The 18,620-nt window shown below is 38.7% G+C and overlaps 1 protein-coding gene across 2 annotated transcripts in view; it reads right to left on the minus strand.

The window, feature by feature from the left end:
• The window catches only part of LOC109076788 (cadherin-8), an 89,849-nt gene extending 71,480 nt beyond the window's left edge, over positions 1-18,369 (minus strand). Inside the window, exons 1-2 of one of the 2 annotated variants that reach the window (XM_042728115.1) lie at positions 17,993-18,369; positions 15,868-16,361 (exon numbers count right to left, since the gene is read on the minus strand). In XM_042728115.1, the coding sequence (XP_042584049.1) occupies positions 15,868-16,125 (258 nt within the window). In that variant the 5' untranslated portion in view covers positions 16,126-16,361; positions 17,993-18,369. Of the gene's footprint in view, positions 1-13,640; positions 14,000-15,867; positions 16,362-17,992 lie in introns of those variants that run through there. The other variant, XM_042728116.1, reaches the window with a different exon arrangement.
• Between the last annotated feature and the right edge of the window lie 251 nt (positions 18,370-18,620).

The raw sequence follows: 18,620 nt of genomic DNA on the forward strand, positions 1-18,620 counted from the left end.
CTAGCCTGGTCATCCCCTTTGACTAAGTGTGCTTCGTACCAGGATTCGTGAAAATATTGAGCCATAAAGTTGGCGAGCACGAGAAAAGATACTTGACATGTTTTCAGTTTCCTCCACGTGGATAAAAATACACAGCGGCAGCACAACAGTGACCTTGCATTTGTAATGTGCGCACCTGTAATGTTTGGCATGACATCACGGATCTGTTATTGGCCAAGAATTTCCGGTGCGCCGTCTGTCTCCGCTTATGTGTTCATGTTCCTGTGTGATTACACGTCAGGCTTTACGTATGTGTTTGTTTTTGCCTGAGAGCGTGCTGTAATAAAAAAGGAAGGCAGTCAATGTTCACTCTGAACACATATGAATTTCCTGTAGCAAGGACACACAACAGATATCCAATATCATTTTGAAAATGCCGATAGCTCTCTAGCATTTTTGAGGAAATCATACACCATCTGGAGAAATAACACAATGAGTCTCAGCACCCTGTGTGTGTGTGTGTGTGTGTGTTCTTGCAGAAAACTGTTTTTGTTACATGTTGCAACCAATCAATTTGGCAGCTCAATTGCAAATGTGATTCTTAGAAAGCCTTAAATAATAGTAATTATAGATACTAATGATTTAGACATCTCTCTCTTTTTTGACACATTAGTGTAGGAGGTGAGAGAGAGTGCATTTCCTTTATTTCCTTTATTTATTTCCTTTCCTTTTCACACCATCCTACATGTCCACTCCATCAGCACAAGCTAATAAACTTTAAGACAGAAACCGATATGTGTGGAATATGTGTCTCTGATCCTTTTCACACTTGTTCTGTCTCTTTTCCCTTCATATCTGTACCATGCAGGACACTTTTTTTGTCTCTTTTTTCTCTTTATCTGTAACATGCAGGTGTAAACACACATATGCAAAGACACAGGCAACTGGTCCAGTACAAAGAAAGTCATCATTCTTTGAGTGTAATTCCAGAGGTCGGCCTATACAGGCCTGATAGCCATTAAGGATTCATGATTCATCTGGATCTCATATTATAACGGCTTGAATTTTTCATGCAACCCCTCAATGCCAAGAAGAGGAAAGGAGGAATTGAAATTAGATGAAATGTTGTCTGCAAAACCCACCCAGAGCATTAGCATGTTAAAACATCCTACTATTACAATAGGGCCTGTGACGAGATTTGCTTCGTTTTATTAGATGTAATCAGCATTTTTGGTTTGTTTTGTTTTGTTTGGTTTGTTTTTTTGGAATTGTTTTTATGGTGGTTTGAGTAGAATTGATTTTGTGTTGGTATGTGTGTAAGCGAGTGTGTGTATATGTGGGCCCCGATCCCTGGTTGAGAAGCACTGATCTACAAATACAACCCGCATCAAAGCAGGCAAATATACTGTGTTTACGCAGACTTTCTAATGCTGCACAAAGATGGCCAAAATGTATTTACACAGAATCACAATGGCATGAAACAATGCATCACATGCTCGAATGCTGATTATTGATTCACGTGCACAAGAGCGTCACACTAGGCTTTACTCTCTCTCTCTCTCTCTCTGAGTTATTCTATTTTATTCTTACTCTCTCAAGCAGCATTATTAAACAAAAATAGCTAATTTGCAATAAAGGTCAGTGCCACACCTCGCTGGCTCTCAGACAATCTCGCAGGTGTGTCACTGAGACAACCGGGGCAATCGATTCACCATGGTTACTTTTTGTTCTTCTCAAAATGGCTGCCAAGCAGCAACAGAAACCAACAACAGGAGGTGCCACAATGCTAGAAAGCACCGGAAGCAGGGGTTTACTTCCTCTTTTGTTCTTATTTTGGAGCTCTGGCAGAAGGCAGCTGTGAATGGTGGCTGATCTTAAAGATCTCAAAATAGGCCTTTCCTCCCACCAGCTCTTATTGTCTACACCTCGCCTGCCCACGTTTGCTCCCAGTTAACCACGCCGCCAACTACACATCAAAAAGCACAATAGCAACATACATTCTCGACAAGATTACTCTATCCTCCCAGTTTGGCTCCTGGGCTTTCATGGGTTGAGGGAGCCTGGGATAAACCCTTCTGCCTGCAGTTCCCCTGACGCAGGGTGCCGTCTGCAGAAGCGAGCTGCTTAGCCCTGCCAAGCATCCACTGACTCACTGGATGATGACTTAGCAGCCCACAATGACTATACCAGTGAGCAATTAGAAGGTTTAAATAATTATAATCAAGTGTTTAAGTAATCAGGATTGAATAATTGCAATCCAAAATGATGGAGAAATTAGCCTAGCTGCCAGAGCTTAAACTAAACCACGTGCTCTTGAATCAAGTCTCTCAGCAAGTAAGAAATTTGGCAGCAAGTTCGGCTTTCTTATGGTCAGTTATAATTCACCAGAACTGGAGAAAACAGAAGAACATGATCATTGAATTAAAGCAGAGCTATAACCAGTGTTCTTTATTATTATTATTTGTATTAATATTATTATTATTATTATTATTATTATTATTATTGGTCATATTTTTTGAATCAGTGAAAAAGCCTCTTAAAATTTAATTACTATTTCGTCAAGTGCTACTCATTAATTATAGTCCATTGTATTCTGACAGGACTTTAATATATTTTTAGTTGATGAAAATAACATTTTGGCAGACAATAATGGGCTGTAACAGATCAAACTTGACTTTTTTATGTACCTTGAGATGGCGTTGCTGGAAGGAGCATTTTGAATGCCTGTGGTTGATATGCTGCATAGTAGACACTGTTGTCTGTGTTAACCTTGTCAGTGAAATTGCTAACAAATGTGTTTGTTGAAATCTCATGTTTGATAATAAAGTATTAAATTACATTTTTAATTAAATATTTGTTGGAATGAGCTGAATGAAACAGAACGCAAATAGAACTTACTTTTAGACAGAATGAAGCAAATGTACAGGTGGATTTGAGTTAAAGGGATACTCCACCCCAAAATGAAAAGTCACTTGATCTATTCAGATGTGACACAACAGGCTACGTTTACATGAACAATTTTTGGTTAAATCGGACTGAATTCATTCCGATTGATAGATGTGTTAAATAAACACTAAATAAAGTGATCGGGTTGATGTGCCTCAATTTAGAATTTTTTTTTTCTTTTTTTTCACATGCGGCACACACTGCAACAACAAAAAGAGTTTTCTCAAACTGTTTGGCACATAATAAACAACCACTCTCCTACACGGTTTACTCTTTTTTTACTTTTTTTTTTTTTAACAGCAGAATTAATATTTATCCATACATGTACTCTCAATTACTCTTAGTAAAGGTTTGAAAAGGAATAATTCTATCCCATCGAATAAAATTAAAAGGGGTCATATGACGGTTCCTAAAAAGAACATTATGTTGTTGTATTTTTGGTGAATGCAATGTGCTTATGCCGTGAGAAAATTTGTTTGACAAAAAAAACATTATTTTTCACATAATGGGAACATGGAATGTACCATTTATTGTTGCTCCTTTATGCCCAGGCTTTCTGAAAATGCATACATTTTTACAAAGCTCAATCTTCTGAAAAAAAGTGAGGTGTATGTGGATTGGCCAGCTATCCAGTGCGTTGGATTGGCTGGAATACCTCAAGCATGTGATGGAAATGTTACTGCTCCCTTAACACACCTGTGATGTCTCCGGCACGGTCCAGACAAAAAAACCAAATAAAACCCATTACAAACGATGGCATTTGTTGCATCCAGAGTGGGGACAAAATGAATTATTAATATAATGACCTTATACTGTGTTTTGTTTTATGCCATTGTTTTGCATAATCACACACCGGTAAACATAAAACCATGTCTGCCATTTTGTGATCTGAGAAAACGACAAATAACAAGCGCGTACCCTACACTGCTTAAAACTTGCGTTTGAATAATCAGTGGCAAATTCTTTAAATATATATATACACAAACAAAAACAGTACTTACAGGCTATGAGTCAGAAGCGCCAGACTGTCCTTGCAAAGTTGGAACTGCCCAATTTATAGAAACACAGACCCATTGTAGGCTACTCTGCAGGTTCAGGAAATAGTCCTCTATAAAATGCGTCACAAAGCTTCACACAACTACAAATTTTATAGTTTATAATTACTTATTATTTATTTTAAAAACCATCCCACCATGGTTTTACTTCTTGTGACCACCAACCTACTAATAGTAGTCAGCTAAACTCTAGGGCAATTACTCAGGAGGGATAGCCCATCAATTCAAAGCAGAGACACCTGAGCCTGTGGCAGGGATACAGACAAACCTGATGACTACAAGCCCCCACAGCGGGACCTGTGACAACAATCTGTCTCTTCTGCTGAGCAGGCTGAACACCTTCTTCGCTCGCTTTGGAGGCACAAAAACAGCTCCACTGCACAGAAGACTCCACCTCCTCCAGTGACCAGGTGATGATGCCACCCCAGAAGCGTGGGAGATCCTTCAGCAGGATCACAATGCACGCAAACTCCCGGTCCTGACAACATTCAAATGTGGTGCAGCAGAACTCACTGATGTCTTGCACAGACTATTTTCAACATCTCACTCTAGTCAAGCTTGTTGTCCCCATGCTTCAAAGCTACCACCATCATTCCAGTCCCGAAGAAGCCATCTCCATCATGCCTTCAAACCGCCCTGTGCACTTACTCCCCATCCTCATGAATTTGCAAACCTCGAGCATTTAGTCATGCACCACATACTGTAATCTGCCCTCTTTCCCTATATGGACCATTCCACTTTTGCATATCGGGTCCAACCGGTCAATCGATGATGCCATTTTACCTTGTCCGCACTCACACATCTAGAGGAAAAAACCCTGGTACGTGAATGCTGTTCATAGACTTCAGTTCAGCATTCAACACACCATCCCTCAACAGCTCCACAAACTGGTCGATCTGGGGCTTCAAGCAACTTCGCCAGTAACTGGCTGTGCAGCATTTTTACGGCTGGAAGACCTCAGGCAGTACTGCGTGGTGGCAGCAACACATCCAGTACCATCACACACACTGGGCACTGGCCCCCAAGGATTGCCGACATGTACTTTTCAATCATATTAGAAAAGGAATAAACCACCCCCTTCAATTCCCGATCGAAATTTCTAGAAATTAAGAGGGGGTCATATTGACGTTCCTAAAAAGGAACATTATGTTGTGTATTTGGTGGTAATGCAATGTGCTTATGCAGTTAAAACAAAAAAAAACACATTATTTTCCACATAATGGAACATGGAATGTACATTATTGTTGCTCCTTTATGCCCAGCCTTTCTGAAATGCATAAATTTTTACAAAGCTCATCGTTCTGAAAAGTGAGGTGTACACTGATTGGCCAGCTATCCAGTGCTTTGTGATTGGCTGAATACCTCAAGCATGTGATGGAAATGTTACGCCCCTTAACACTGTGATGTCTCCCGGCACGTCCAGACAAAACCAATAAAACCCATTACAAACGAGGCATTTGTTGCATCCAGTGAGGACATAATTACTTATTATAATGACTTATACTGTGTTTTTATGTGTTATGTTGCATATCACACCGCGTAAACATAAAACCATGTCTGCATTTGTGATCTGAGAAACGACAAATAACAAGCGCTACCCTACACTGCTTAAAACTTGCGTTTGAATCATCAGTGGCAAATTCTTTAAATATAAAAAAATAAAAATAAAAATGTACTTACAGGCTATGAGTCAGAAGCGCCAGACTGTCCTTGCAAAGTTGGAACTGCCCAATTTATAAAACAAGCCTTTCTCCGAGCACAGCCCATTGTAGGCTACTCTGCAGGGTTCAGGAAATAGTCCTCCATAAAATGTGTCACAAAGCTTCACACACAACTACAAATTTTATAGTGTATTATTACTTATTATTTTCTTTTAAAAAACCATCCCACCATGGTTTTACTTCTTGTGACCACCAACCTACTAATAGTAGTCAGCTAAACTCTGGGATTCTAGGCGACTTGACTTGAAGAACTTCTTTATTTTTAGATGTTTAGTTCTAATAAATTTTAATTCAAGTAAAATTTTAATTCTATAAGAGCCTGATTTAAGTTTATTATATGTGTTTTGTACTTATTATTTACAAATAATAAAGCTCATAAAGGGAGATTCACCCAAAAATGAAAATTGTCATCATTTACTCAGCATCATGTCATTCCAAATCTGTATGATTTTCTTTCTTCTGTGGAACATAATTTGAGAAATTCAATATATATATATAATTTTGTCCATACAGTAGAAATCAAGGGTAACCAAGAAGAAAGTCGTTTGGAATAACATGAGGGTGAGGAAATGATGACAGAATTTATTAGCCGCAGTCTCAAAATCAATGCTTTACTCTCAAATGCTTTTCTATGTGACAAAAATGTGCTATTAAGTTTGTTGCATTTGTTGTGAATTCAGTAATATCTATCAGTATCAATTTCTGTCCTGTTTTATTTGTTCATTTATTTACTCCAACTGAAGGCCATATGACCCATCAAAACTTTTTAGGGGGAACTTGTGGGCCAAGTTTTAACACCAGTCCAGCCCAGAACGATATTTGACATTTTACAATTGCAACTCATACCAGCCCCACCACCCCCACACACCCCACTGAATCACTGAACGTGATTTTGAAGGGCCCCCACAGCAAATTCAGTGCACAGGGCCCAGAATTCCTAGCGGGGGCCTGGCTTTTGATACCTTCAATCACAATTTGTATAGCAAGTTGACTACAGTATACACAGTGTGATTTAGGGGATCTCACAGCGCTGAGTGAAAGGGCCATATAACACGCTTTAGCAGTGAAAGATCGAGCCCAGGCGACACAGTAAAGGTTAACTACTTAATTCCAGTGATTAGTCCACGCAGAGTTCAAGGCTCTCTGCCAAAAGCCTTCATTTAGCAGCTACATGCACCACCTCCACAAGTTCTCTCAACAGCCAAAACCCAGAGACTGCTGGCAAACAAAGGTAACATCAGGTATGTGAAGTATTCAGGTGTATCTCTACCATCTCGTTAAAGGCCAGAGCACGATCGGTTTCTTCTCTAAAGAAGGCTATAATACTTGACCTAAGCAGTTTTGTTCACACCTGAGCATGCTCAAATTTAATCAAACAGCAGAAATGAGATAGAATACACCACGGCCTCTGAGGTTACAGCCAAGATTCAAAAGGCATGTGACTATCTGGCCCACAGAGAAAGACGGTTATAAAAGCTTTGTCAATGTATGGATTTTCTTCCTCGTCTGTAAGAAGCAAGGTGGGCGGCTTTTGTACAGATGATATCTTTTCACTTAATGAACAGAGATGAGCAGAAAAGATGGCTGTGGATATTCAGTACTGCGCTGCCATTACCTGACAGCATGAATGAAATTGTGTTTTTTTTGAGTTGGTTGCAGTTTGTTGCGTCTGTTTTTTTTTGCCGGTGTTGTAGTTGTTCTTTTTCTTTTTGTTTTCTCGTATCTTATCTAATCCACGACATGTGAAATTTTTTATAGAGTTTTTTTTGTGGATTCCCACAACGTTCTGAGGAGAACCAATGAGGACTGCATGCAGATTCCTCATCCCGAGCCCCGGTGTCACTTCGGCAGAGGATCCAGAGCGCAGGGACAAAGTGTGCCTGTGTTTGTTTATGTTCTTGTTACCACCGAGGGATGTGGGATTTACACCTCAAACAACTCTCGCCACGACCAGACCCTATAAGTCACTGCAAAGGTGCACTGCTGTTGTCACACCTCTGCCACACTGGCTCATTACGCCTGCTGGAGCTGTATATCATGTGTTTTCCTGTGTGTATGTGTGTGTGTGAAAAGAATGAGCGGAGAGATGCTGCGAAGGGCATGAAGATGTGGCGATCAGAGAGAGGAATAAAATGCCAGCAGTTATTTATTTAAATGCTGGGCAGTATACATATTTAATGATTCAAGCGCACCTGGTGAAAGGCAGATGGAACAGGGCTTTTGTCTGTAATTGCGGTTGTACCGTGACCCTGCTGTTTTGTTGGTGGTATTATTATTAGCTCAAGATGTTCTTTTGTGTAGTTTTGAGTCTTTTTACAAAATTTTGCAATATTGTGCACAAAAAACACACACACACACACACATACACAGGCAGACCTTGTTAATGGGGACAAAGACAACAACACGGAGCTATAGACACGCTGTCCGGCTGGTCCAAGAGGTGTTAATGTGATCCCACAGCTCAGCTGGACACTGTGCAGAGTCCTGGTGTTTTATTACAGCACTGTGCGGAGAGAGAGAGAGAGAGAGACAGAAACCGAGACAGACAGAGAGACAACAGACTGTGCTCACCTAGCAATGATATAACGGCTTTAAAGGCCTGCACGACCCACAGCTCTTGGGTGAAATAACACACTGAATAGGAGGCATGAAATAGAAAGAAAGGAACAAAGGGTGCTGAATTTAATGGTGAGGCAACGAGATCAAGTGGGGCACTGACTTGTGCTGGAGGATTCTTTTTGGGCGCTTATTGATAATCTTGAAGTGCTACCAACCACCACTTCATGATAACTAATTTTGATAATAGTAAAAAACAGAAGTTGGAGCTAGGGGGACAGCAGTTGAGATCTTGCGAGCAGTGAGCTAATATACAGTAGATTTGTCTAGATTTTGGTTTCAGTCCTGTTGCCCCTAATTATTATCAGCCTGGTCTCTTTAGTATTTGCAGGTATTTGTATGCAACATTCAAGACACACAAATTTGTACATTTGGATATACACTGAAATTTACAATATGGACATATTGGCAGCATTTAAAAGCACTGAAGTGATAAGATATCTTATTTTATTATTATTTTTTTTTAAAGATTTAATACCTTTATTCTGCAAAATGCATTAAATTGATCAAAGGTGACAGTAAGACATCTAGGCTATAATATTACAAAATATTTATATTTTAATGTTCTATTTCTCAAAGAATCGTTAAAAGTGTCACGGTTTCTACAAAAATAAATAAATAAATAAATACATAAAAAAAAATACAAAATATTAAGTAAATTAATTGATTTTTACAAATTGTTAAGTTGAATTGTTTTTTTTGCAATTGATCAGTTTATTTGTGTGTTGATTATGAAATATGATTTTTAGATGAAGACTGGAGTAATGACTGCTGAAAACTCAGCTTTGCCATCACTGGAATAAATTACATTTTAAAATATATTAAAATATAAAACAGTTACATGCATTTAAAATTGTTAGTGTATTTCATTATATTGTTTTAAATGTGTTTTGATTAAATAAATCCAGCCTTGGTGACCAAAAAAAAAAAAAACTGATCCGTAGATACATGTACAGTGGCAATAAATCACAATTTACTATTACTAAATTGTTGTACTTTACGTAGATTTCAATTTGTTACATATAACATTTGTACTTCTCAGAAGTGCAAACTTCATACTTGATACATACAATGCGAACATAAAATTCTATTTTACATGCTGTCAGTGTTAATTATTACATTTCAGTGTCTATGCAAACACAGCTGCGATTACTAATGAGATCACGTTGTCATTTGCTGTTCTGTCTTTGCCAGCCCTAACCATAAAAAAAGTTAAAAGTTCAAATAAGACGACAGTTTATTCATCTCTCCTTCTGCATCACCAGTGGCACAATCACAGGTCAGATCAGGAGCCGCAGATGGATGCAGTGGCCAGTGGTGATCATCAGCATCTCATTACTTGGGTTACTGATAAGTCCACTAATACCCTCGTTAGTGCCCACTCGCCGGCCTTTCAATCACACGCAACTGTTCGATATCCATTAGAACCTGCACTGCCTCCCTCCTAACCTGAGCAAATGCAGATTAATGCACAGGACTGTCTCAGATCAGAGTGTGCATTGGCAGGGGTAAATCGTGAGGGGATCAGAAGGTGGACCTTTGATCTGCTAAAAAGCCCCTTGTCAGATAGCAGTGATGCACCATAAGCGTGATGGAATTAAAAAAAAAAAAAAAAAAAACTAAAAAAAAATTGAAACTTGTGACATCATTTACTCACCTTCATGTTATTTCATGAAAAAAAAAATGTGGAAGTTAATCAGACCTTTAAATAAACATACAGCAGCTCATTCTTGCCAAGAACCACCCACTTAGACAGGAAAAGCTATCTCTCTCTCTCTCTCTCTCTCTCTCTCTCTCTCTCTCTCTCGTCTCTCTCTCTCTCTCTCTCTCTCTCTCTCTCTCTCTCTCTCTCCCCCTCACACACACACACACACACACACACACACAGAGAGATTATATATAAAAAATAATAAGATAAATAAATAAGTAATTGATGTTGTGATGATTGTTGAGTGAAGAAATCAGTCAGAGGAAGGGTGTATTGTGAATGTGTCTAGAGATTATAGGTTCATCCCAGTTTGCATACTTATACTTAACTATTCATTCATTCATGCATTCATTCATTCATTGATTCATTCATTCATTTATTTTATTTTATTTTATTTTATTTTATTTTATTTTATTTTGTTATTTTATTTTTTTTTGTTTTTTTTTTTTTTTTTTTTAATTTTATTTTATTTTATTTTATTTTATTTTGTTATTTTATTTTATTATTTATTTATTTTGCATGTGAAAATTCCAAAAAGAAAGGGTGCACTTCAAATATCCAGGAGATGTATTCAATTACTACCCATCCTCTACCCAAGCCCTCACCCAACCAAAAAAAAAAAAAATTTCATGCACTGACCTGTCACAGCTTTCTTTTGCATTGGAGAGGAAGGGGCTAGCAGACTCCGACAGATGACAAAATAACCTTAAAAATTCATACACTACACAGTAGAGTACATTGAATTATATAAGTGCATAGTATATCATTTGGGACACAACTTATCTCTCATACTACATTATAAAACAAACCAGAAAATATGGTTTTTACATGAGGATGTATATTTAAATTGCCATACACAAAGCTCTCAAAGTTTCAAACAAGCAAATCAAATCCAGAGATGATTTCATCTTCAAAAGAGCTAGCTGTATCTGTACGTATGTGTTCCCAGAAGTACTGATTAAAAGCACGCATCTCTGTGACCTTACAAGTTATGTAAAATCAGCCAATCAGTTTCAAATTTACTAGATTGATAAAGTGCTTTCAAAATTTTATATGCAACACGTATCAGACGGTTAATGCACGGTCTGTGGGTGGGTTCGTAGGCAAGCAGTCTGGTATGCAGGTTTAGTTACCTGAATGTGAGAAGCTGTTGAGCAACAGAAACACGCAGCAAAACAGCTGAGAGTTAGAGCTGTAACTCTCCAGAGTGGATCAGTGGGAGGAATATAGATAATTCATGAGGTGTCAAGAAGGTTGAACAGGGCAAGCACTGCTCTGTGGTCTAACTCGCACCACTCAGTACAGACCGTGGCCAGGAGCGACTGAACAACAGAACTGCTTATTGTGTGAACATATTACAATAGTAGTAATATACAAGGTCTGGCTTGTTATGATCAAACATAGCTCCATCCAGAAATCCTCTGAAACAATCATCATGGTATTGTCTTCCACAGAGACATTCAGGTTTTGATACACCACCATCTGAAAGCAAAACGCTTCCTCGGTAGAATAGTTGGGACAGTTTCAGTGGATTTCCAGCAATGTGTCATGGTCGCAAAAAAAAAAAAAAACAAAGTGGCAGTTAACAGCAAATCCCATCACAGGCAGCACAGAGAACATGAATCGATTGTCCGTTTCAGGGATTCACTGCTTCTTACATTCAAACTGTCACAATATTTTTCTTTTCCCCTTAGCTATAGGGCACACTTCCAAATGCCACTAAAGCGTTTTTAGACACCAGCATTTCTACAATGTCCCTCGACTGTAAAACGGGCTATTTTATTTCGGAATTGGAGCAGTGTAGCTTTAACGCCCGACTGATGTTAGATTTATATCCCTTCTCAGCTCCAGTCATTGTGCTCAGTGAAACTAATCCACTCTGGCTTTCATTACAAAATGACAGAGCGCTACTAATTAATATTTGATAGCAAAGTTATTCATATTTAATATTGTAATGTCATTAATAATAACATAATGAATATTTCAAGGTTAAGTTGTAGGCTCGCATTTAATGAAGCGTTAGAGAATAATACTGAGCTCAAACGCTTATTTACATGGACGCATTATTGCTTAATTTGTGTTGAATGAAAATATGAGAGATAATGATATGGGTTTAAACCCAAAATGGAGTCATGCCTTTATGTAGGCCAGATCTGTGCTGGTAAATGTCTCTTTAATTTCCTCCCCTCCCCCTTAAACAAATAGGTTCCAAAAGCATAGAATGAGCAGTTATTCTGTCTTTAATGCTGAAATCAGCTTCACACTACACTGGACATCAGCATAAAGGAGACATGCGTCAAATCAACTGGTGTTTGCTTGAGCAAAACACAATTTCTTGATGTAGAAAAAAATAAATAAATCTTTCCATAATAAAGAAATAGGGAATCATTTGCAGCCTGGCTGATGGCTTTCCGGCTCATACACGCTATCTATCATGTGTTGTCACGCCCCCTGTAAGGCAAACAAATGTCCACAGACACGTATTAATTTTCTTTTGTGAATAAATAATCAATGGGATTCTCTCATATTCAAACTGACACTCCCAGTGATCTTGTTCTTTAGCTCGGATTGCTAAATATGAATCGCGTATTATGCATGCTCTTTTTGCTACAAACACACATAATCCCATCAGAGATAAGAGCACATTATGGTAAGAAAAGACATCACACAGCAGTGCTATTAATTTGTGCAGAGTACATCTGCACTCCAATGAGAAGAATGGTGTCCATTGTGATTAGGCTTCACAACATGCTCCAGCCTAAAGAAGGGGAACTTTAGGCTGTGCAAGATAGAATCTAACTGACATATGTTGTAATAAAACTGACAATGTTTTAAGTAAACACGTCTAAATTGCTCACTGTTGGGCAAAGACTACAATGTGTTCTTTTCTGCCCCCTCACTGTTATGAGTGTTATATAAAGATGTCATGCATTGAAATCGAATACAACTAGTACCTAGTTAGAAATCTCATGTGCAATCCACATATTTGGGATACAAGCCAGTAATGGATTTAGAGTTAAGTGATGAAGACGTACAGTGTGGTTATTTTGGTGGCAAGTCCAAACACTGTTCATGGATAAATCATTTATTTGCGGTAAAAGCTAATGGATGCAAAACTAGCAAACATATTTGTGAGAATGTATCATAGTGTACGAGAGACAGGGGTGCAGTGCTATTTCTTAGCAAGGTTATGACTAAATAATATAATTGCATAATATGTTTTCTTTCTAGCAGTTGTTTTGTATGTGGGTTTCAAATGCTATTCTTTTGAATTTTCTGTCAAAGAATCCTGAAAAAAAAAACAATTTCTACAAAAAATATTAAGCAACACTTACTGTGATAAAATTTCACAGAATTAACATTTTTATTGTGTTTTTTTTTACAAATAATTGCAGACTTTTGAAATGTATAAAATAATAAAAAATCTTACTGACACCCAACAGTATCGCATATGTCTACGCAGAAACTAACTTTCAAACAGAAACCTCCCCTTAAAAATACTCACTAGAGTAAGAAGTGTGACAACTAGCCCTAGCCTCCCCCTATAACTCCACAGCCACCTAAAACAAGCTCAGCCATGTTAAAGGAGCGTGAGTTGTGCCGTGTTTGACGCACCTTTCAGAACCAGGTGATGGCGAGCTGCACTGCCAGTCCACTGAGACCACCGAGACCACAAAGCCACGCGAAACAGTGAGATGTCTTCTGTCATGTACTATAGCTAACTCTTCTTCTCCCTTCCTCAGTGGCTCTCTCTCCCTGCTGTCTCTCTTAGCCCTGCCATGCCCACTTCTACACGTATGCTAATCGTCTCCTCCGACTGGCAGCTGGTGCTCAAGGGGAGTTCGGGCACTGACAAGACAGGAGCCGGGTGTATAATTAAACATCAGACCGGCACGTAATAAAAGCTAAAGGATGAAATGAGTGTAATCTTGGCCTGAGGTTCCTCGATAATCAGCCCACAACCACATGCCTGGCAGAGATGGCAGGAAAAGGGAGTGGAGGGAAAAGGAAAAAGATGATGGTTTGAATGTGCTGTTTTGATTGAACAATTTGAATTATTTACCTCCCACTCTTTATTTGATTCATTTTTTAATTAGAGAGACAGAGTGAGGGAGGGTTGTGGATTTTGGCGGTGAAAAAGAGAGGGTGAGAGGGAGAGAGGGAGAGGAGCGGTGTTCAATCTCTTCCAACAGCATGGCTTCCTATCTCGCTGCGACATGGAACTTATCGGAGCTCTGCAAGCCATGCTCATGAGCACTTACTGTAACCCTGCAGTTTGTTAAGGAAAAAAAATAAGGAAAAAAAAAAGAAAACTGAAGCCCAATCAATGCTGGCCCACCAAGGAAGCCCAGTACAATGCGTACCCCATATGTCCACCCATTCACCTCCACTCTCCATGCATTGTCCTCCTACAGACAATCATTCTGCTCCCCGGCACAAATACTTCATGACGTTAAATAAAGCACAACACATTAGAGATGAGCAGAATGGCACATCACCGTTTGAGCGCTCCCAGCTGTCTCCATCATGCACAGAGAGCCCTATAGCATTGTGAATGTGTCAGCCTGAAAGTGTCATACTCATTTGCCCTTCTACCTTGGAGATCATCACAGGGAGCCCATTTGTTGTGTTTGTTTATGCATTTCTGCTGATCAAAAGCTACAGCAGAATCCAACAAAGGCTGTTTAATTGCAGCTCTTGAAAAATTGATGCCATTCTTAAGGACTTTTTTGTGTCATGCAGATATTGGGAAAACACAGGTGTAAAGGCCACATGAGAGCACATGTTTTATTCACATGCCCGAGAGACGGGAGGAGGCAAGCAGAAACAGTGGAGAATTCAAGTGAGAGGCCTTAATTAGCGAAGACCCTGCCAAATTTTGGACACACAAAGGATGGCATTTTCCACCTCACTGATGGTGAGGATAGTGTTCAGTCAGTGGACTGTAGCTAAAGTGACTTTACAGTAAAAACCTTCTGTAATTTGTTGTAAAAAAATAAGATATGTAATTAATTGTAAAAAGTATTGATAGAAATATTTATAGATTATATGTATGTGTGTATGTGTGTGTGTGTATATATATATATATGTGTGTTTGTGTTTGTGTGTGTGTATTTATATACTATATATTTTAGTATATTTATTTTTCAATATTAACAAAAAATTATTCAAAAATACAATATAAAAAATACTTCTAATAAAAAATAAATAAATAAAAAATAATATAATAAATAAAAAATACCATGAAGGGTCAAATTAACCTCCTCAAAAAAACAGTTAATAAAAAAAAAAAAAAAAAAATGGCCATGAAGAACGAGAATCTCTTGTTGGCTACGGTAAAGTGCTAGCGGTTGGACAAACATAGTGCCAGGTTGGGCTCCCGAGGTTCACGCTTGCAGTGATCTGTGAACAAGCTGCATTGGCCTGCTGACGCAGAGCTCTCTGCACAGGTCTGGTGCCAGGTCGCTCACCTATCCCGTAATTATCTCCATATCACCACACCTCTCTACATAAACACATATGCATGGGGCAAATTGCACACTACACCTGTAAAATTAATTTTGAGTTTCCCTTCATTCTGTATTCGTTGCAGAACTTTCCCAGAGCCTGTGAAATACAACATCATGCATAAATTAGCATCCAGAGATGTATTTTTCCTTGGCCTAATTGAACTGTTAAAGATGGAAACTGTGTAAGAGTCAGCGATGCCAACCTTGCCCTCTTCTTCAAGGCAATTATTGCTCCTTCACAAAATGTCAAACGAAAAGGCATTGAGGCAGCAGAATTAATGTTTCCACATGATAAGTAAGCTTAATATTCAGCCGACAATTAGACTACTCACCCTGCCAACCAGAATTGGATCGGGTCCAGAGAACTCCTCCAACACAAACATTTGATTCCAAACCCATCCTCTCTTGGCACGACTGAGGATTCTTTGTCCTTCGCTTGGCCGGTTTCGTGGGATCATGGCTGATGCCGTTTGTAAACTTTGTGACTGATTGTTTAACGGAGCCATGGAAGAGTACTGCACACAAGTAATCCATACTAGCAGGAGAGAAGTCCATAGATCTCGCTGCATCTCCTCTCCACGTTTAAGCATCTTTGTATTTTTTATTTTTTTTTGTCTTTGCTTTGTTTTTGCTTCCCCTCCAAAAGTCAGGGGTCGACCAGCTGACGGACAGCTGGATGGTTACTCTTCTGTTCTACGTATCTCCCAGCTTGAGTACATGTTGCGAAGAGGGTCACGGATGCACTCTGATCTGTGTCCAGAACACAGAGAAGAGAGACGCACGGAGAGATGCGACATCCATTAGTTGGTTCATCAATGTAAGAGATCTAGAAGGGAGAGACAAATGCAGACTTACTGGAAGTGCATTTAAATAAAACTGACAAGCTTGAGGAGTGAAGTCTCAAGGTCAGTTGTATATGACATCAGAAATCAAGTCAAAGCACATCTGTCTTCTGCAAAAGTATATAGTATAGCACAGAAAAATATGTTTTTACTCTCTAAGCTATTGGAAAAAAAAAATAAAAATAGGAACTATACAATGAAGTCAATTACAGTTTCAGATTACAATGTTTGTGGTGCCTACATTCCTTGCACACACCAATATTTAACACCAATAACACACACACACACACAAAGTTAACATCCTTTAAAGAAAAATGAATAAATATATAAAAATATGTTTATATATATATATATATATATATATATATATATATATATATATATTTGTATATATATATATATATATATATATATATATATATATATACACACATATATATATAAACAACTTTTAATATTACAATCAATATCTAGAAAAAAGGGATATGATTATGAATGATGACCTACACCAATTTTGAGGACCGAAAAGGAGATAAAAACACCATATTTTCAACATTTGACTGCAGCATAGACTATAAATGCGGTAAACTTGAGAATCACAGAGAAGAGAAAAATGAAAAACAGTAGTATCTCCTCGTGCTCATGAGCTGATTTCATTTCCCTGAACCAACTGCTTTTAATGTCCTTGACATATTACAGCGTTATGGTGTAATTTAGAGTTTGCAGAATGACTAATATATATCCTATATATAGTATTTTTATATCAGAAAATATAAGACAGACATTTTTATGATTTTGTACTTACACTATTTGTTTTGCAATTTGTCCATACACTTGATTTCAATTCAGATACCAGCAGCAAGTCCCCTCTGGAGAACTCTGCTGTCTATTATTTTGTATGTTTCAGGCATCAAAAGGCAGAAGAAAGGTGGTTAAGAGGAATTCTGATTTTTCATCTTTTAATGCAGTACACAATAGTCAATCATTTATTTATTTATTCATTAAGTTGTGCATAAAATTAATTAAATTGCACTGTAGACTAGTAAGCAAGAAACACAATGGAAACATTCATCGCTTAGTCTTACCTCCACAGCGTAACTTCAGCGAGCAGTAAAGCTTTATTGCACTCTAACACCATATACAGACTCGGCGAGCAAAGGCGATGCTTGAATTACTGGCGAATTTCAGCACCAGCATAAGTGGACAGCTCCTCACCAAAAAAAAAGTCGTTTATTATTTACGCTTTTTGGCTCTTTAGAACGAGTAAGAGCTGCATAATTTCGAGAGATAGAGAAGCAGTATAGAGCACTGCATAAAACACACGGCACAGCGAGTTGACTAAGTTCATTAACCAAGACGTTCCCAGACCACGTTCTGGTGCAAAGTGAACACAAATATTCGATGCACGACATTCCTGAACGATTTTCAAAACAAATAATGGACAATGCGTATTTACTGTTTGGTCTGCAGGCTGTCAATCTGTCTCGCTCTTGGATCAATCACTGTAGCGCAAACAGCATCAAACGAAATATCCAGTATTTCAGTCAAGCAAAAAATGCATGCGCCTCCCGCCAAACCACAAATCTGCGCCTGTTAATTAGTCTTTAGTACTTACTGTATCTCATCCGGACGTCCGTTCCATGTCATTCACAGAAGAAGAAGAAGAAGAAAAAGATTATCAGAGAAGGGGGGAAAAAAGACGTGACTTGTTTCGCAATACTGCAGGCACTTGTCTTTCTGTCAATTTTCTGTCAACTGAAAACGGACAAGAACAAAATAAGAAAATAAGTTGACAGACGCGTTTGGGAACGATTACTATCCGTACAGTTTAGTGGCTTGGCGTTGACAGGGTGTCGGTGAGCTCCGGCAAGCCCGCTCGCTGAGTGGAGGAGTGAGGAGAGATGGACGAGAGGTGTTTGGTGGGAAGAGCCTCCCCTCTGCCGCGCTCATTGGGCTGATAAAGAGGCAGGACCTCAACCCTGGCAATGAATGCACGCGCCCTACCCTGGGAATACTCAACTTTTATGTCGGTGCGTCGTGTTTTTTTTTTTTTTTAACGCATTCTGCTAACAAAGCATCCGTACATGTGTAGCGTCTTGACACTTCTTCGACGATCACCTGGCTCTCCATCTCATTTTGGCTCGTGATTTGAATGCAACGAGATTTTAGATACACGATTAGGACGCAAAGTCTATATGTGGTTCTGTTTAAGCATCTCAGCGGCAGACTTGCTTTTTCTTTTT

Source organism: Cyprinus carpio, chromosome B7, assembly GCF_018340385.1.
Source record: "Cyprinus carpio isolate SPL01 chromosome B7, ASM1834038v1, whole genome shotgun sequence".
Taxonomy (NCBI): domain Eukaryota; kingdom Metazoa; phylum Chordata; class Actinopteri; order Cypriniformes; family Cyprinidae; genus Cyprinus; species Cyprinus carpio.